The 13,686-nt window shown below is 40.3% G+C and overlaps 1 protein-coding gene across 1 annotated transcript; it reads left to right on the forward strand.

Annotated features, from left to right (window-relative positions):
- The first annotated feature begins 611 nt into the window (after positions 1 to 611).
- Positions 612 to 12,997, forward strand: HHLA1 (HHLA1 neighbor of OC90). The gene is made up of 14 exons (XM_083860868.1): positions 612 to 715; positions 1,623 to 1,682; positions 2,761 to 2,841; positions 3,303 to 3,386; positions 3,486 to 3,569; positions 4,912 to 4,995; positions 5,557 to 5,613; positions 5,721 to 5,807; positions 6,579 to 6,671; positions 7,726 to 7,923; positions 8,457 to 8,528; positions 11,783 to 11,939; positions 12,623 to 12,705; positions 12,923 to 12,997. Exons 1-14 carry the CDS (start codon positions 637 to 639, stop codon positions 12,964 to 12,966), a joined length of 1,263 nt encoding a protein of 420 aa, XP_083716994.1. The 5' UTR covers positions 612 to 636; the 3' UTR covers positions 12,967 to 12,997.
- The last annotated feature ends 689 nt before the right edge of the window (positions 12,998 to 13,686 follow it).

A 13,686-nucleotide genomic window follows, 5' to 3' on the forward strand; every position in this document is an offset into this window, starting at 1 on the left:
TAAAAGAAAGTTTGGGTTTTTTTCTCCTCTCTAACCACATCTAATTAAATCTTTGAAACCTGGAAAGCAGCTCATGGTCTGAAAGGCAAAGCACTGTTAATCATTACCAAGCAGGTAGGCAAGGCAGCACAGGACACAACCTGGTGATAGTAACTACAGAAATACAAGACAAAGAATGACCAGAAAAGCAACATTTCTGTGGAAGAGAACCTCAGTTGACATTTCTGGTTTGAAACTAAACATAAGCAAATTTTATCTTGTTTTAACAGGAAAGGCTTTAGGCACTTGATGTGCCAGATGCCTTTTAGGCACAGTTCATCCTGCCAGAGAAGAGGGTTGTGTTGACAACCTTACCAAGTCCCCAAAAAAGCCAGTTAGGTAAGACTCAAAAATCAAGAGGCATATGCTAAACTCACAGCACCCACAGGCACAGAGGAAGTACTGATTGTGGGATCTCTGTTTCTTTGTCATTTCCAATACCAATCTTTCTCTGCACTACAGAAATCCAATTTCTCCTGTGGTCAAACCATTCTGAGACAAGGGCTGGACAAAACTGCTCAATGCTGAGAATTTTCCCACCACCAAAAGAGCATTTCTCTCTCCTAGAGCAGCCAAACCTGCTGGAAGTCAGCATCCATGATGCAGGGGTTCTGCTGGCATGTGGCAGCCAAGATGAGCCTGGGATTTCTATGTCTTTTTCTGGTTTTCAGCACAGGTAAGGACAATGGTCTGGTGCTCCCCAGGGAATAACCCAGGTGCCTCTTTCCCAGCTGCTCCCAGAGCCCCATCCCCACTTCTGTGGCAGGTTTGATGCTTTCACCCTGTGCAGGCAAGGCTGATGGGCTGGAGCTGCAGGGCTGGTGTCATTCAGCAGAGCAGAGCAGGTGCTGCCTGTTCCTGGACCCCATGCCAAGAATGTGGAATCAGAAAGGTTCATAAGGAAAGGGAGAGAAGGGTTAGAAGAGCTCCTACCACCTAGATTGTCAATCCAAATTTAGCTCTGACTAATTGAGGGTTGTTAATACAGCTAATTAACACCGTATCACAATTTATAAGCCCTGGATTATACACTGTCTCTGGGTATTTATCTTATATAAACATATATAAAGGGGAATTTGGACGGGCTGAGAAGCTGAAGCTTCATAGGAACACGGCAGGTTATGATTTATGATTTTCTACACTGATTCCTTTGGAGAGCCTTTTGGATTACCCTTGGGAGGCACTCAGCTCTCCTCTGGTGGGATAGGAAACCTAAATATCAAGCCTAAAAATCTTCAACTGGTCCTGCAATCTCTCATTTACTGCTGTGCACCTCAGCCGGTCACTGAGTGAATCCCAGAAACCCAGTCCAATCTCCTGAGCCCAGTTTCAGCACATTCCTCCTGCAACACAGCTCTTGAGGACAGTTCTCAGTTGCACGACTACTCTGAATAACAAACACACACAGAGAAGGGAAAATTTGTTTGTATTTGGCCTTACTTTACTCTGCACATTGCAGCAAATTCTGTGTCCAAGCCTAGTAAAGGTATCTACAAATATTTACTATTATATTTTTATTGTGATTATTGAGGGGCAAACCCAACAGAGAAAACAATTTCTCAGTCTTTTTCTTCACTTTTCAGCTTCGTGCATAAGGAAAGAAAATAAGAAAGAGAAGCAAGTGGCAGTGCTGGCTACTGCAGGTAACAGGCAGCACTTTAGGAGCCCCAGCCAGGGTGTAAATGAGAGTGGGAGGTGCTGTGTTGGGGATGGAGGTGGCAGCAGATGGGTCCTGCTCCTGCAGAGTCTGTGAGCCCCAGCCCACCCCTGCTGTTAAGGCCACCCAACCCATCCCCCTGGCCAGGCTAACAACTGTCCTTCTCAAAATCTACTCTTCTCTTTGTCCTTTCTCTCCTTCTCAGCTCTTCATTCCAGTTTGTTTTTTCTTTTCTCTTTTCTATACTGTGGACTGCTTTCAGCCCTGGGGTGCAGCTTGGCTTCACATTGGTTATAAATAGTGCTGATGTCATTGGAAAATTGCATTTCTCCCCAAACTCAATTTTGTTCTCATCTCAGCTTTCTGTGCTTCTTTTTCAGTCCTGCTCTGTTCTTCTTCTCTCTGTCATGCTCACACACCTTCCTCCCTCACACAGACACTGTACTGCTCTGCTTCAGCATGACTTTGTGGGAGGGAAGCAAAAAAAATCTTTGAAATTTTTTACTTGGGGAAAATAAATAAGCAACATCAACAAAAATAAAACATGTTAAGATAAAAAGTGTGATTTGCCTACAGCAAAATTATTCTGTTGTAGCAAGCAGTATAGCCATCAATGTAGCTGAAAAACAAAAATCTGTATTTTCATATAAGTTTGGGGAAGGGGGAATATTTCTTAGGCACTTTATCTGCCTTTTGTGACCAGCATGGTGAGATCTGCTGGCAGCAAACCCCCATCATCCAGCAGGAGAGGGCACCAGCATGCCAGGGCTGGCTGGGTCCTGCAGCTGCTCAAGGGCATGCTCAAGGGCACAGCTGGTAGACCTGAATTTTTTGGCCCATCATTCTACTGTTGCTATAACTTGCTATTTTCTAGACTCATCTCCGTGGTCCTGAAACTTTATTTTCCCATCGGTGGTTTTTGGTTTTTTTGTGTTTTTTTTTTTGGTGTGCTCCAGTATATAATCTGCTCCTTTTGGTTTTCCCTCTCTGGAAGATTTCTAACACATATAAGCAGTGGATGCACAGCTGTTTCCTTGTGCCCTCATGCACCCCTTTTCTTTCAGAGCTGCCTGCAAAGTCCCTGGACCTGGCTGCTATTAACCTGACAGAGCTGGTGAACGGGATGCTGAGCACTGCTCTCAGAGGTAATGGGACATGGCTGGGCAAGTCACAGCTGCCAGCCCAGCAGTGCTGGAGAAAAGGCAATACAAGTGTTAGCAGGAGAAGCTGTAAACATGCGCTGTCAGCCTCCAGATTTACTTCTAGAGGAATGTTACCTTCACGCATTTATAATGCAGATGGCTGTCTGCCCCACAGAATTTTGGAATTAGTGCGGGTTTTCATATAGACACAATATAATGACTTGTGGGATGCCTTTCAAAAGCACTTTCTAATCCAGTGTACATTTCAATTAAAAGAAAAACAAAATAAAAAGGAAGAAGCAATACAAATGATCTTTCAGTGGAAATGAGAACAGGCTGAGTGTGAGGCAGCTGTATCATACTGGCACCTCGGGAATCCTTTAGACACTAAATGAACAGAGTCAAAACACGTTGTTCTCACAATTTGTTCCAAGCACTAATGGCATGGGCCTGTGTTTCTGCAGGTACCAAGAAACTCTTCTCTTTGCTGAGTGTCACCTCTTACAGCTCGTTTGCCTTCCACAAAGTGTCAGTCACCATTTATAACAGTGAGTGTTGGTGTTTTGCTCAGCTCAGGAGCAGTTTCTCTCCCACAGCCTGTGCAACAAGGCACTGATTTTTTTTTTTTTTTTTCTCTCTCCCTCCAGTCTCTAATGCAAAAAATATTGACCCTGGCAAGTTCCCTCTGCACTACTGCTACTGTCTGAATAATGTGACAAATGACTTGACAGGTGGGTACACAAACGAGGTTGGCAATTGCATGCGCTTAAGCTGAATTTTTTCCTTTGGAGCTGCAGGCTGTAGTCTGAATTCTGCAGACTTCATCCTTATGATTTTCACCACCACACAGAGGTCAACAAGCATAACTCATGATGAGTGGCTGCTCTTAACTCCATGACCTCAGTCTCAGGTGGCTGCACCCAGCCAGCCAGTCTGGGATGGAGCCATCAGTCAAGTGACTGGTGTGGTTTGACTGGCAAAAGGCCTCCCTTTCCTCCTTGGAATACAAATTGCAGCACAATTTGTATTTGGAGAAACAACCAGCAATATGTGATATAGCACCTTGGTAACTTTTTCTCTCCTGAGATAACCCACAGGAGACGGACAAAGATGCTCCACCAATGGGCTCCAGCAGCTTCAATGAGCCCAAGAGAAGTGAAAAGCAAGGACTAACATCTTCATAGAACTGCTGAACAAATCACCATATGCTGTTGTGCAAATCCTTCATGTGAAATCCTCATTCACACCTCTGGTTTCACAGAATTTAACATTTCAGGATGCATCTGAGTGTTTGGATTCTATGACAGGTTAATGTAGGACATCAAGAGTAGATCAGCAGCTACAGACCAGACTCCAAACCCTCTATGGCACACGTGGTGGCCCTGCACAAGCCACAGTGGCTTTCATGGCTTTCTCTGGACCCACACATCTCACAAGCCTTTATGGAAAATTACCCAGTTCACTGTTGGCAAATAACAGAGAAACTTTAATCTTTCTGCTGGAATTCCAGAATATTTTGGGAATTGGAGCATTCTCCAAAGCAGTAAAAATTCAGGGCTCGGGTCCATCACTCCCTGAGTGAGATCAGTGACCTTTTACTGCTAGAAAGGATCACCACAACACCCCCAGCCATTTCATGGGCTGACATCTGAATCATCAGTATGTCTGAAGCAGATCCCAGAGGAAAAAAAATCCAATGCCTATTGGAAGGTCTTACACAGCAGACAGGCAATTACAGCAGGCAAAGCCTGCAGGCTTTAGATCTCCTTCTACATTTAAGCAGACTAAGTAAAGCATTACTTTAAAGTGTTCTCTTGAGCAGATAAATTCCACTTAAGTTTGCTTTTAGATGCACTGATGTAGTTTTGGGTGTCATCTTTGAAATATACTTCTGAAAGTATTCTTGTGGTTTCTTCAGATCACTCCAGCAAAATATTTTAACCCTTGAAGGATTTTAAACTTTGTCATGTATGAGCATATATCTAAAATATCATCACATATAGAAGTGAAGTTTTGACTTGACATACATGATGGGATATGTGTTTTCAATAACAAACTTTATTTGTTGTCTAGATTTTACAGCTCTACTTGTTGATATCATTGGAAACTCCACCAGTTATCTCACAGAAATTTTCAAATCTACTTCTATTCTCTCAGGTTTGTATTTCCTTTGAATATTTATCATTGTCTTATCTGTCTCATTTACTCCTGTCATGAAAACGACAATAAAAATGTGGATAAAAGCCTGTTGCTCTTACTCAACAGCATTTTTCCTGCAACACATGGAATAAGATACATATATAATGCGTATGTGTGTAATATAGAGATGCACATCTTTCTATGACCAGTGATGTTGTTTGAATGTTTTATAATTAATTACTAAAAATTGGTGGGTTTGAGAATTATTATTGCAGAATTTTGAGCAATTCTGATTCACAGAGAATAAGTATGGGCTATTTTATCTGAAGATTTTTTTTCCATATAAAATACTTATAACTTAGAATTTTATTAAGATAGAAACTTATTTCCCTGAAGACACTAACATTTAGATTTGATGGTGGTCTGATATTTTTGTCAAAAAATTAGATCAGAAGGAACATACTTGGTCAGCTGCCATAGCCAAATGCCATTTTTTGTTTGTGTTTTCAACTGTTTAAAATAATTCCATGTAAGGAAATCTGATAACAATTATCTCTTTTATGGTTTTTTGCCTTTCAGTGCGTCAGAGTAATGACTCTGATTGTATCTACATCTGTGTAATGGCAGGGCAGACAGGTAAAATTAAAGTCACTCCACCCAGAAATATTGCCCTGGTTTTCCTCAGTGATGATTTATTCTGAAAACATGCCTTTCTTGATACTTGTAAGCATTTCTATTTGCAGGGAAAAATCTGTCTGATTTTTTGGAAATACTAGAGAAGTCTCCTATTATGAATTACACATTTTCCAGTAACACATCATCTGACCTGGGTAAGTACATCCTGGGGAACGAAAGGAACAGGAACCAGAGTGAAAATCATGTCCAGATAGCTCTTGCAATGAGTACTCCATTCTCATTACTACTACTATAAATGTTATTTTATTTTTTATTATTGCTTATATATTTGCATAGTATTATGTATTTGATTATAGTTAGAATAATATGTTATATTGTTGAAAATTTAATACTGTAATCATATCATAAATTTCAGTAAATTTTACAAACTTTTAAATTATTTGTTACAAGGTCTTCTGGTGGAGGAACAAACAAAACCTGCTGGGCTGAGAGCTTTTAAAGAATTCAGCATTGGGCTGGGGAGGGTCTCCAGTGCTCTTAAATCTAACTGGGTGCCTTCCATATCTTTCAGCACAAACGACCTCTTACCTTTACATGAGTTACCTTCAGAGTGGAGGTGAATGTCAGTCATTGTCCTGTGTGGTTCCTCCACCCAAAACTCCTTTGCCAGTTTGAGCCGCACTTCAGGTGCTCACCTTTCATTGTTGCCCATCCCCATCTCCATTTTCAATGACAGATTAATGGAGGGAGACTGAAATCAGTGGCAAGTTGTGTGTGCTGAAAGCTGTGGGATGTTTCTCTCCTTTTAAAAACAAACAACAAAAACAAGATGACACTTGGCCAAAATCCCCTTTATTAGAAAAAACATCTGCTTCTGTGGTAGCAGAATCTGATTTCTTTCCTTTTTCTCACACAATATGTAGTGGGCAATGAGTTCTCTAACCTTGTGTTTTTACACCTCAAAGACCTAGATTCTATCTTCTCAAGTTTCGTGAAATTGCAGGAAGACCCAAACAAGACACTGGATTCCTCAGCAGAATATGTGGGGACACTCAAATGTGAGCAAATATTGTCACACCTGTTTGTGTTCCCTTTGATTAACATCTTGACAAGTGATCATGTATGTTTGCTGCACAATTAACTGGGATGTTAACTCCAAATAAAGGATAGCATAAAATTTCTCTGAATCAGCAGATGATGTCAGTAATGCATTGAAGAGCCGGATTATAAAAAAGCCTCTGTTAAAAGCCATTTTACTAGAAAAAATAAGTTTCCTAAAGAGGCAGAGAAGAAGAGAAAAACTGGTTGTTAGTTTCAAACCAAAAAATAAGATTATTTCCTCTTATTTTCTGTGGTAATTTTTTCCTATATTACTCGCTATCTATTTCTTTATATGACATTCAGTTGTACTTGAGCATTTCATAAACTTTAGTACATTTAACTTTGCTACAGGGCTACAAGACAGAAAAAATGCTGATCTGCCCCATTTTGGAAGGCAAAAAACAAAGCCTTTCACCTCCTTGCTTGTAGTAGAAATCCATCAAAATTCTGACCTTGACTTCATACCTCCTTGCAGCTGCATCTCTCTCCTACAAAATGCCTGCATTTCCTGTAGTCAGCCTACTGCCTTTTATAATTTTTTAAATTTCCTTAACCACATTCCATCCTTTGTTATCTCTTACAGCCACGGGTGCCAGTTCTCAAACTGCAGCATCTGCCCTCCAGTACCTGCCTGCTCCCCTTCAAACAGACAAGACCTTTCTCTCTTTCTACTGTAGTGAGGCAGTTCAGGAAATTATGCACAAATTATGTGAAGAAAAAAACCAAAAGCCTGCAGGAACATTTTGGTTTCTTTTTTTTGTTTGTTTATGAAAACTCACACAATTAAATGTTCTCAGCTGAAATTTCAAACAGGAGCTCCCTGTGTTTCTGTATTTAAAATGCAACGGAGAAGAGGCTGCTCAAGTGCCAGAGAAGCCCTCAAGGGGTAGATGGGATTTTCTGGGTGTATTTTAGATATTATTCTAAATAATATGTAATCCCAGTGTGTTGCCATGGGGCACCAGCACCCCCAGTGTGCTGAAGTCCTTTCTGTCTCTCTACCTTCTCCAGCTACCAGGATGCCTCTTGCTCAGAAAGGGGGGGAAATTCTCACCACAAAGCTCCCACCATGGCCAAGGACAGTTGGAGCCAAAGGGTCCTGGTTTCCATCACCCCACGTGGAGGCTCCCAGATCTCAGGGCACGGCCAGACCCCCTCTGAGCCCTGGGGCGAGCTTGGCCCCACTGCCAGCCCCACAGCCCAGCCCCAGTGAGTATGGCCAGGAGCCCTGGAATCTGCCCCACCCCACTGCTCTGGAGCTTCGACAAGTGTCTCTGAGGGGGAGGTTGGAGAGACCATCAGGGAGACCCACTCTGGGTTACCATGAGTTGATTGCTTTATTGCAGAAATGTCAAAATCAGCTACAGTAGAACTTCTATCCTGTGGTTTCTTATCTTTAGGGGAATAACTTGATCTTGCTTCCCACAAACACTTCTGGCCACTTGGATCTTTTTTCACATTTTCCTCCAAATTTGGTAAGCAGATCTGTGAAAAAGCAAAATAGAGATTCTCATTTTGGTGTCCCCTACACATGCCTTCTTGAAATCCTGCCCTTCCCTAGTCCACAGGCTTTTCAAATTCCAGTCAAGTACAGATTTTGTTCTTCCCATTTCATCCTGGCATCTTTATGTCACTGGCAGTACTGGGTGAGGGACTCTGGCTGCTGAGCTCTCACACGTAGCAATTCTTCTCAGTAGACAGATAAATAATAAATAACAGGAAGTGTCTCTGTGTTCCCACAGCTGACATGTCCATGATTTGGATGCAGACAGTGTCTCCACAAGAAGCCAGCAAACTGATGCAAACAGAGCCAGGTAAGACTGGTCTGGGATAGCAACAAAGTGTGTCAGTTGGCACATTTATGAAATAGAAAGTAATATATAGAAATAGATGACTGATAATATATTTATACATCACTGCCTATGTAAGTGTTTATTAATGAATTGTCAGTTATGGGTTAGTTTTATTTATTCCTTTCTGCTGTTCCTTCAATCAACCTGACTTTTTCTTTTAAGGTATTAAAGCAAGTTCTATTCTTTTCCCTCCCCCCTAGATTTGCCTTCCACAGTTCTGTCTATGCCACCTTCCTACCGACCTGGTGTGACACTGAAACTTTACTCAGCTACCAGTAAGTAAATGCAGCTCATGCAGCAGAAATAGCAATGTTTTTTTTAAAATTTGAAAGCACTGCAAGATAGAAACATTCCCAAGCAGAAAAAACATACATGGTTAATTTTTTTTGTATCTGTTTAGGTATGTAAACCACTCAAAATGTCCATGGGACTGCTTCCCATTTGTTTGTGAATTGTACACAACTGCAAATTCTAAGCATAGGTCATATTGTGGTAATAGAATTAACACAGGTTTCTGTGTGGCAATTTTAGCATTGATTGTTTACAGGAGAATTCATTCTTATAAGTCATTCCAAAAGAAAATATCATGCTTTAAATCTCATCATAAATATAACAATGAAACCAGCTCATGCCACATGAAACCTCCAGAACTGTTCTGAAGTTACAATACTGCAAATTACTTCCTCAGCTAAGAAAGGATCATCTTCAACTAGATTTTTATGGATGCTCAGTTCTCATCTGCTTGTGTTTATGTGTGGTGACTGTCTAAGGGAAGAATAGATACTGGGTAGTGCAAAGATATCATATCAGCCTAACCTGCAGGGGTCTTCAATATCCTTTATTGATATTTTAGATAAGACCAGAGGAATCTAAGGAACTAAAATGCTGGGTCAAATAACTTTGGTTTTCATGGTCATCTTTTTAGCTCTTACAATGCTATTTAATTCTGAAATCAGATTTAGTCTTCTCTCATCTTACTTCTGTTTAAAGTGCTCCAAATACCAGAGTCCTTCTCTGGTGTGCAGCACTGCAGACCCTGGAGAGCCTTTTGAAAAGGCTGGGAAACATGGATTTCAGTGAGATGGGCAAATTGGAGTCACCAAATACCTCTCTATGAAACCACAATGGCAGAGGCTGCCTGCCTGATTCTAACAATCACATATTTGGGGATATAAATCCAACAGTGGGATCCCAAAGTAAGAAAGGGCATGCACGTTGTTCTGAGGGACAACTCATTATTCCAGTAGTTCATTTATTAAATCACAGAACTGGGTGCTGACTAATAAAACACGTCAATGTGCATGTTAGAGTGCACAGGGAGGATATTTTGAGTCTGAATCATTCACAGTAACCATAACAATGCTCTTCACTGGCAGCAAAATTTGATCTCAGTGTCACAGGGATGTGATATTGATTTAATAAAAGAGCTGTCTATTTACTGCAAAAGTTGGTCACTTCACTGCCCCTGACAATAGCGTGGCAATTTGAAATACATGAGAGGAAATCTCTGCACAGGAGCTGTGGTTCTTGCCTTTTCTAGTCTCTTGAATAATTCAATTTCTTAAGAAAGAGGATTCTTAGAAAAGAAAGTTCTGAAATAAATTCCTATTTTTAATTATCTTTGTGAACTACATACTGAACACAAAAAATACTTTTCCCAGTAGAAATTTATTACAGAAGAGGTATAAAGCATTACTATGAATGGGTGAAAATTTAAATTTCAATGATGGGATGTGAATATACTATGCAATCAAAAAAATGAAATAGAAAATTAATTGAAAAGTAATTTCATCATTAAACAAATATAGTATTATGCAAATACAGCATTAAAATGATTGGCAAAAAGGAAAACCAAATCAATTTCTTTAGCTTTCAGCATTTTTGTTTAACTTCTCTTTCCCAAATAGATGACTCCAAATTGAAATTGCCATCGTTCAATTTGCAGCTAGATAAAAATGAATTTCTGCTGGCAAAACACATCACTTGAGTAAAGCATTTAACATCTGGTTGGCAGGATAGGAGGACTCACTTCTGTGGAGGTTGAAATTCATAAGAGGGTGGCCTCCAGCAAGTTTTAATTATTCATCAACTTTATTATTTCTCATCAATTTTAACATTACTTTTCAGGGACAACTTATATTAAAATCTCATTGCCCCATGCTCTGATGCTTGGTTATTAACATGGAATGTGTTTACTTAAGCAAGGAATTATTAACTTTTAATTTACTCTATGTAGGAAAATATCAAGGTGTGTCAAATGCTGTTAAGTGGACAAAGCCTAATGCCATTTATGTGGAATTGCTGGGGTGAAGAGAAATGGGTCTCCCTCTTGCCCATCCCTGGCTAATTACACCTGATATTTGTGTAGTGCCTTTGACAAACAACTGGTTTTCAGAGCAGCCTGTGAGTTTGGGAGCTGCCAGTGTCTGTGCCTTACTCCTCACATACTCCTGCTATCTCAGTCAAGCCTTGCCAGGAGGGAAGTAGTTTCATAGCAATCTCTTTCAGGCTGGCAGAGCCTTGATTTTCCTCCTGCCCAAGAATGCCATTTTATATTAAATTTCTTGTCAGTGCTAGATAACTCAAGCTTATTTCAACAGAACTTCATTAGTCCAAATTTAACCTTCATAACCTCTGCTATCACATAACATAGCTTTTGCCCAGAGCTAGAGAGTGTGTGAGACATGTGAACCTGGAAATGCAATTACACTGTCTGAGGGGATTATACTCAGCAGGTAAGGCAGTTTATCCAAAGCCTGCTGCTAGTTACACACATGGAAAAAACAGTTGACAATCACAGCACAGCTGCCCTTGCTTTGCCCTTCCTTCCTTCCTTCCTTCCTTCCTTCCTTCCTTCCTTCCTTCCTTCCTTCCTTCCTTCCTTCCTTCCTTCCTTCCTTCCTTCCTTCCTTCCTTCCTTCCTTCCTTCCTTCCTTCCTTCCTTCCTTCCTTCCTTCCTTCCTTCCTTCCTTCCTTCCTTCCTTCCTTCCCTGTCTTCCTTCCTTCCTTCCTTCCCTGTCTTCCTTCCTTCCTTCCCTGTCTTCCTTCCCTGTCTTCCTTCCTTCCCAGAACCCCAGGATGGCATTTGCAGGGACATCCCTTATTTGTTGGAGTAGGGAAGATCTTGCTTTGGAGACCATAGCTCAGATAAGGTAGAGCAAGAGACTTAGTGGGACAAGCCTTTGGACTAGTTCAGGTTGTGTTTTTTTCCCCAGGGTGCCCACAGGCCATGCTCAGAGAGCCCCGAGTGACCTCCCCTCCTGTCACTGTCATAGTGCAGAAGATCAACCCCTGTGTGATGGAGCTCTGCAGGTTCTTTCAGCTGTGCCTCTGTGTTGGTCAGAGGAGATATTCCAGAAAGGAAGCCATGAGGTAAAACCTGGTACTAGTTTTTCTTCCCTCTGTCTCCTTAAAATACTCCTTCAGGCTTTTTTTTTTTTTTTTTTTTTTTCTTTTTTTTTTTTTTTTCTTTTTTTCCCAAATGACAATTTTCAACCACCAGTGATTGTTTTGGAGGGTCTGTGGCCACTTGCTGAGACCCAAATGTGTCCCAGCACACCAATCAGTGCCTGATCTGACTTCAGTATTCCAGCTAAGTGAAAAAAGCTCAGCTACATTCTTCCAAACATCTAATGACATCATTGAGGTTGGAATCTAGCTTTTCATTTCCATACTTAGCAATAGCATCATGATATACTGTGCTTATCATAGAGTCATAGATTGGTTTGAGATGGAAGGAATCTGAAGACAATTTAGTTGGAATTCTGCTGCCATGGGCAGGGACACCTTCCACCTTCCAAGCCCCATCCAACCTAACCTGGAACACTTCCAGGGATGGGCATCCACAGCTTCTCTGGGCAACCTGTGCCACTGTCTCACCACCCTCACAGTAAAGAATTTCTGCCTGATATTTAATCTAAACCTGCCCTCTTTCAATTTGAAGCCATTCCTCCTCATCTTATCACCACATGCCCTTGTCCAAAGTCTCTCTCCTTATGAAAGATAACAAGCCTCTAATCTTTAACTGCATCTCCTATCTGTAACTACATCTTCAGGTACTGTGTTGAATACTATTCCTGGTTTGTGAAAAATGCAAGTTATGTCTGTGAAAGAGTCAAAAGAGTTGCTTACTCCCACAGTAAGTACATTTTCACTTTATATCTCTACATACATTATTATGAAGGCATGACAAAGATTTTTGTATATCCACAGAATATTTTCTCTTTCATCAGATTGCTATTTTATCTCATACTGATTTTTAAAGGATTTTTAAAAAGTATTATTTCACCCTCATGCATGTTTAAATATTTCCTTGTAGAACCTCTTCTAACTAATATTTTCTTGTGTTCTTCCAGCATTAAAGCAAAAATGCCTTAAAAACATCTGTACATCAGTTTAGAGACACTGAGAAATTTTACTGCAAGTGGAAGACTGGTGCCAGTTTTAGTTTTCTTTTTGATTTCTCAGTGTAAAAATCGGAAAGCAACATGTTATTTGCAAATATTTGAAATCAGACAAACTATTAAGCAGATGTTAAGCTAGAAATGTCTTCTCCTCCAAGGCATTGTAAAAATAATGTGTAAAAACCAGAGGTATTTTATACAAGTGATGTAACTGCAATAAAAGCATTTAAAGGCTTTTAAAAATCTTATTTTATAAAGGATATTTACATGGTTGACTAGTGAATGCAAATAGTTTCTTTCTATTTTATTGACATTTGAGACATAGCAATCAAAATTAACAAACGCAAAGTAATTTAAAAGCAACCTGAAATACTGAAGGCAAGAAGGACTCTCTGGTGTTAAACACATGCAGATTATGTTCTAAATCAAAAATTTCCATTACTTTAGCAATACCTGTTGTGCAGTGTCAACTCAAGAAGTGACAGAATCTCTTGTATTTTGAGATATATTTGTGTGAGCTCACCAGGATTCATAGAAACATGGAATTATAGGAATGGTTTGGGTTGCAAGGGACCTTAAAGATTATTTACCGCCAACCCCACTAGATCAGGTTGCTCAGAGCCCCTTCCAACCCAGCTTTCATGTCCTTTATATGCAAGTCTGGTAAACTAAAAATCAGTTCTAAAAAAACGAAAGAATAACCAAATCAATTACAC

This window comes from Zosterops lateralis, assembly GCF_965231275.1.
Source record: "Zosterops lateralis genome assembly, chromosome: 1".
NCBI classification, from domain to species: domain Eukaryota; kingdom Metazoa; phylum Chordata; class Aves; order Passeriformes; family Zosteropidae; genus Zosterops; species Zosterops lateralis.

Excerpts from the sequence above, each read along its gene's own strand:
- HHLA1 (XM_083860868.1), top strand. The coding sequence starts at position 637 with ATGATGCAGGGGTTCTGCTGGCATGTGGCAGCCAAGATGAGCCTGGGA. Across the intron at positions 1,683-2,760 it reads GGCAGTGCTGGCTACTGCAG|AGCTGCCTGCAAAGTCCCTG; the intron begins GTAACAGGCAGC and ends CTTTTCTTTCAG. Across the intron at positions 8,529-11,782 it reads ACTGATGCAAACAGAGCCAG|GGTGCCCACAGGCCATGCTC; the intron begins GTAAGACTGGTC and ends TTTTTTCCCCAG.